The sequence below is a fragment of the Plasmodium reichenowi genome, chromosome 5 (assembly GCF_001601855.1).
Source record: "Plasmodium reichenowi strain SY57 chromosome 5, whole genome shotgun sequence".
In the NCBI taxonomy this organism is placed as follows: Eukaryota; Apicomplexa; class Aconoidasida; order Haemosporida; family Plasmodiidae; genus Plasmodium; species Plasmodium reichenowi.
Genome location: NC_033650.1, coordinates 776949 through 784708, shown reverse-complemented (window position 1 = coordinate 784708; position 7760 = coordinate 776949). Strand labels below are relative to the sequence as shown.

The following is a 7760-nucleotide window of genomic DNA, read 5'->3' as shown; positions in this document are numbered from 1 at the left end:
TTTTTTTTTTTTTTTTCCTTTTCTCATTTCCTTTTTTTTCATTATTTTCTTTATTTTTATTTTTTAAATTTACTTATACTAATAAATATTTAATTATTAGTTTTCAATAATTTCATGTAAACAAAACCTCTATATAAAAGAAAATAATGAAATGCAAAATAAAATTTTCATATTTTTAATTATAATACCTACTGAATTCTTATAATGTATAATAATAATATTATTATAACATTCCTATTATTAATTTTAATATATAAGGAATATAGTTTATTTATATTAATAAGAATACAATGAAATTAAGTTATTCTTTTATTTTAAAATAAATAAATAAATAAATAAATAAATATCTATATATATATATATATATATATATATATATATAAAGATAATATATAATTGCCTTAAAATTATTAATATAAAATAATATATTTATTTTCTTTCTTTTGCGTATAATATGGAACAATAATATAAAAAATAATAAAAAAAAAATTAAATAAAATATGTACATATATATATATATGTGAGTATATAATTGTATGCTTTATTTTTTTTCTATTTATGTTTAATAGATACATTTAAGATGTTGTCCATAAATTATTTATAGCATAATGAATACACATTTATATATTCAAATGATTCTTGGACAAGAATGATTTAAAAAAAAGAATAAAAGGAGAAAAATATATATAAATATATATATAATATTTTTACTAATTATTTTATATATATATTTATTTAATATTGTTATACATTTTTTTTTCTGGAAATTATTCTTCGTCACAAAGATATAAAACATTTTAAATTACTGACAAATAAATTATATATATATATATATATATATATAACATACTTTTAAAAATTATTTTATTTTTTTCATATATATATATATATATATATATATATATATTATATATATATATACTATGTTAAAACATAAAAAAAAGTACCCGAATCATTATTAAAAAAAAAAAAAAAAAAAAATTCACATGTAAAATATATAATATATATATAATATTTTTTAGAATATGTAAGAAATGCAATATGACATGTGAACAATAATGTATAAATAATATATAATACATAATATATTTGTATTATATTTTACAATTTACTATTTTTATTTATTACTTATTTATCATACATAATTTACAATATTAAATTAAGCTAACTACAAATATAATATATACTCCGTTATTACATACATACTATATATAAATATAAACGTTCATTTTTTTAAATGTAATAAAAGTTGAAAATATAAAAAATTTGAAATGCATGAATACACACAGCTATAAATACATACAAATGTATACATATATATATATATATATATATATATATATATATATATATTTATGTATATGAGATAATATAGAAAACATCCTCTTCATTTATCATATTATGTTCATTTTTTTTATGAAAAATAAAAAAATTCAATCACCTCAAATTGGTCACTTTTCAAATATATTATAAAATATAATTCAAATTTTCTTATCTTCTTTGTAAACATTTTATATAATTTAAAGACAACACTTATATTAAAAAATAAATAATAATATATACTTTTTTATATAATTATTTATTATATAATAGATATAACAATAATATAAATATCAGACTACTGTATACAAGAAAAAAAAAAAAAAAAAAAAAAAAAAAGGAAACGCACCATCTCTTACTATTTATTTATTTTTTATCTTATATTTTTAAATTACTATATATTATATTTTAAAACAATAATAATGGGTCATATTGTTGTAGAGTTTATTAATTTTTTTTTATTGGATAATAAGGAATATTCAAAAAATTTAATATTAATGAAAATATATTAAGTAATATAATATATATATATATATATATATATATATATATATATATTTTCATTGTAATGTCACCAATAAAATTATAGTAGTTAGAATCCATATTTTTATTTGAAAAATATGTACTTACAAATTAGTATATATTTATATATATTATATATATTTAACCATATAAAAAAAACTCGTTAAAAAAAAAAAAAAAAAAAAAACCAAAAAATATATCTTTTATATTAAATTATATTATCATATTTAATTTATAACTATAATTTTTATTCGACATATATTATATTGTGCATATCCTTTCTAGTTGTTTTGTAATAATAATTATATATCTATATAAAATATATCTATATCTATATCTATATCTAAATCTATATATATATATATATATAAATTTATTCTCTCATGAATAAATGATATATTCCTACATCACCTCACACATTTATTATTCCTTATTATGTAACAAAATGAAAGAAAATAGAAAAATTAAATTAACTTAAAAAAAAAAAAAAATTTTCCTTTTCCTTACCATTTTGTATAATATAATATTAGAAGCCAAAATGTTATCGAGGATGTTATATAATTCAAACAAAATTATAAGCCTCAAAACAAAACAAAAAAAAAATTTGAAAAATGAAAAAATACTTAAGATAAATTTCTGTTCAACAAATAAAGAGAGTGCTATAAAAGATGATTATTTGGTCTATCCGAAAGGTAAAAAGAAAAACAAAAATGAGATTAATGGAAAATTTATCCAATTAAAAAATTCGGACAACAATGCCAAGTTAGTCGATATAAAAAATATACAACATAAAAAATATATTATGTAAATTGATGTATAGAAATATTTATAAGAATTATATAAAACTACCAAGTATATATATATATATATATATGTATATACACATTTATATGATTAATTTATTTATTTTATATATATATATATACATACAGATTTGCTTTAAATGGGTTGCTTAAAACCAACAGCTGGCCAAAAAAGAAATTCTCGAAAAATAAAAATGAATTGTACATGCTACAATGCAGAAATAACAAAGATAAAAACAAGGTTGAAAAAAATATAAACTTTCATGATTTGAATGTAATTATTACTAAAAAAGTTAATAATATGCAGAATATAAATGAAGTGTATAAATATATTTTTTATAATAAAGATATATTAGTTCCCTTAAATTATGTCGTATGTATTTATAAAATTTATAAATTAATTAAGAAATATAAATATAATATTATAAATCATAATCTTTTTATAAATAACCATATAAGCAATATAAGTAGTGAACATTTAATTAATATTTCAAATGTTTATGAAATTAATGATTATTATCAAATATATGAAAATCTACATAGAAGAGAAAAAAGAAAGAAACAAAGAAATGATATACATTTAAATAAGAATATTAATGAGTATAATTTAGAATATACTTATGATAATATTAAAAGAATTAACAAGAAAAATATAAATGTTGACAATTATTCTGTTATTAATAGTTTTGCTTTAGATTATAAAAATGATATATTACAATATGTATTAGATAAAATAAATAAAAATCATTTTATTAAAAAATTAACATATAGACATTTATCCAATTTGTTGTTTTCTCTAATCAATATAAAATATTATAATATCAGTACATACTTATTATATATAAAACATATAAATAATATGTATAAACACCTTTCTTCACAATCTATTTCAAATATCATATATGCTTATTCATTACTTTTTAATTTTTATTCTATCGATTTTACTATAAACTATTATAATTATGTCTATAAATATTATTTATTCGATGATGTAAAGAAAATATATTTACAAAAAGATATATTAAACCTTATGTTTCTTCTACTTAGTAGATGCATGTGTATACATGTTATCAAATCGTTTAACATTAATTATAATTGTAACTATTGTCTGGATTATTTTTATGAAGGAAATTTATCCATATATGACGAATACAAACTAAAGGAAAAAAATAGCACAACAAAAAATACGAATGATTTGAAAAATAATGTTAATGATAATATTGAAGATAATACTGATGATAATATTGACCATAATATTGACCATAATATTGACCATAATATTGACCATAATATTGACCATAATATTGAACATAATATTGACCATAATATTGAACATTATAATAATAATAATAATAAGAAGAAGCATAATCCATATGGTAAGAATAAATACAACCAGTTACATAAAAGTAAAAATACAAAAATTTTTCAAGAATTTTTTGTTTTCTTATGGAGTATGTCAAAATTGAAAATTAATAATATATACATCGATCTATTATATCATATAATTTATGAAAATAGAAAATATATTTATAAAAAATTAAACGAAAAGGATATATGTAATTTAATACAATCCATGAGTATATATTATCCAATTAAAAAATTAAGTCGATATTATCCAGAAAATATAAATTATAAAATAAAAATAAAAAAAGATGAATGCTTTTTATATGATTATGATAATTTTTTAAAAAATACATTACTTCTAACTATTTTTCATATAGAAAAATATAATTATCATCATTATTCTATAATTCTTAAAAGTATACAGATATTGCAAAACTTTATTCTTTTAAACAATGACAAAAAAGAAAATAAGAACTCATTATGTTCAGATCATTCATTTGATTTTCATGATACCAAAAATGGAAACACAAATATGAGGAATAATAATAATATTAATAATAATAATAATAATAAAAATCATTATGATGAAATTATTAAAAATAATTTTTTGTTAGACCATCAAGATGTTTCTACATATATTGAAGATAGTGTACATGAAAATAATGATTTCGAAAATGAAGACTTATATTTAAAGAATAACAATTATTTAGATATTAAATTAAATGGGTATAATTCTGGTGAATACACAACTGAAGAATTACATAAGAATTATAATAATGATAAAGCGTATACACCTTTAGAAATAAATAATGAAATGTATCTTCATAATAATCTAAAACAACACGATGAGGTAAATATTATATCAACTGAAAAAATGAATATAACAAACAATGTTTTCTTTATTAATAAATCTACCACTCCTCTTTTAATTCCTCATATATTAAATAACCCCAAGATGAACATAATTAAAAATATATTAAAAAAGTTAACACATATGATCATCAATAATTTAATAATAAAATTAGAAAAGGAAAATGAAAGCGTATGGAAAAATATCAACTATTCTAAATATATTTCAAATTTAAACTTACAGTATCTATCCATATATTTATACAATTTATGTCATATGAATAATTACTATATAAAAGAACAAACAAAAATTCATATGATAAATATTATCATTCCCATATTAGAAAAGCAAATTAACTCTTTATTAGTTTTTGATAAGAAGCTAATGAATATGAATAAAAATGAGGATATAACTTTACAAAAAGTCTATTATGATCATTTAGTTTGTTTAAGTAATATTAATTATTCATTAAATAAATGTAATATAATTAATGAATCCATTATTATCAATTCTTCGTTATATTTTTATAAATTATATCGAATTTTTTTTGAAATACATAAATGTAATTCGAAAGCATGTTCTGGTTTTGAAGACTCCTTTTTTAATTACATTGATAAAATAAACGAAAGGATATTATCAATTCATAATTGGACAGCTTCACATACAAATATTGGATATATACCCCTGTTGACCCTAACAAATTATAATTATTTGTATATTATATATAAAAACCAAATTAATAATTTTAAATCGAAAAATAATATATTCCGTTTGTTAAAAAAAGTGTTATTGCCTATAACATTGTATAACAATATTGTATTAAATCAATTACGCTTAATTTTAAAACTTTTTATAAATTATTTTATGTGCAATTTAAATGTACAAATAGATAATATTGTTTATGATGATCATTATGATATACTAAAATGTATATACAGCATGTCTATAATAATCACAAATATATTACATAATATGAATATAAAATATAATTACAACTTAAATGAAAATATAATTGATAAACAAATTGAAAAAATATATTTTAATTACACACAATATTATATATATATTGCTATTAACATTATAACAAATTATTTTTATACTTTATATAGTACAAATATAAGAAATATACATAACTTAATTTTAAAAAATTATAATCAGGATGTTTTCATGAAATTTTATACAGTATATTTATTCATAAAACATTATGGCCATTTAAATCTTGTCTATAATAGAACATTGACAAAAAAATTTTTAAGAATTGAGGAGCTAGCCAAAAATGAGTTTTTTTATTTTGAAAATTTTCTATCCAACCTGACCGAGTCAGGTAATAATAATATTCCCTGTTCTAATATATTAAATAAATATAATTCAAATTCTTTTGTAAATGAAAATACGTTTGAACAAAATGTTGAAAATATAATGAAAAAAAAAAATATAAATGAGTATAAGGATGATAGTGAAAATAAGAAGATAGATATTAAACTAAATCAAAATGAATATTGTGAAAACGTACATGTATGTATGCAGAAAATATCAGATGATAGAAAATATAAAGAACATCTGAAAGCATATATAAATAATATTAATAATAAAAATAATATAGAGAAAGAAAATTTCGATATTTTCATTTTATTACAAAAGGGTAATATCAGTCTGAATGAACATAGAATGGATAAAAATATTATACTATTTTTAAAACATAGAAAAAATTTATGCTTTCAAAAAATATTCAATGAAAATATTCATAATGCAATAAAAACTATTGAGGAACATATCATGGTGATGTTTAAAAATATAGAAAGTTCAAAATCGCATATGAAATTATATGAATATATAAAAAATATTATAGATAAGAAACATAATAAAGGGTATAATAAAGTAAAATTGAAAAATGAGTTTATAATTAATAAAAAGGATTTAAAATTTGTAGTTGATATTTATGATGAAAATACAAATACTATATTTGAAATTGATGGAGTTAGTCATTTCACAAAACAGTACACATTAATTAAAAATAATAATCCGAATAATTTTAAATATTTTTATAATTATAAATCTTATTATATTTTTAAACATATATTATTAAGTAAATATTATAAAATTGTTCATTTACCTTTATATGATAATAAACTTTGTAAAAATATTATTTATAATTACTATCATAATGAATGAATTTTATTAATTCATATATATTATACACACACATATATAAATACATATATATATATATATATATATATATATATATATATATATATATATATGTCACGAATTGGTTATTAAAGATAAATTCATTTAATTTCCCATATATATTATTTTTTTATGTGTATGCATTATGTTTACTTCTTTTTACATTATTTTTATTTTATTATGAATGTTTCTATAATATGCATTAAATGTATATTTTGTGGGATTTTTAAAAATTTTTATAGCAAGTAATATTTTCTACATATGGGACATTTAATTTTTTTTTTTTTTTTATTAATAATTTATGTGAATACATGTATGAACCCCATGTGAATCTCATATATATATATATATATTATTTTGTTTATGCTTTGTTTTGTTTATTATAATATTATATACATATGTATATATTTTTTTTTTTTTTGTCATCCATAACAAAAAATTATTGTCTTTTTTTTTTTTTCTATTTTAATAATTTTTAAAGAGTTATATACAGTGTTAAAATTTTTATTAACAGAAAAAATGAAAAAAAATGAATATATTAAATATATGTATGTGACATTATTATGTTCATACTTTATATAAACACTTAAAAAAAAAAATATACATGTATATATATAAATATATTTATATATTACTAATATTTATTTCTATACATAATTTTTAATTAATTATTTATTTTTTTTATATAATTAATAAAATAGACATATAACATATATATATATATATATATA

At 16.4% G+C, this 7760-nt stretch overlaps 1 protein-coding gene across 1 annotated transcript; it reads left to right on the top strand.

Annotated features, from left to right (window-relative positions):
* Positions 1–2380: 2380 nt before the first annotated feature.
* On the top strand, positions 2381–7011 carry PRSY57_0522800 (putative membrane protein; the record flags this gene model as incomplete). Its single annotated transcript, XM_012906296.2, has 2 exons — positions 2381–2604; positions 2775–7011. 2 exons carry the CDS (start codon positions 2381–2383, stop codon positions 7009–7011), a joined length of 4461 nt encoding a protein of 1486 aa, XP_012761750.2.
* Positions 7012–7760: the final 749 nt, after the last annotated feature.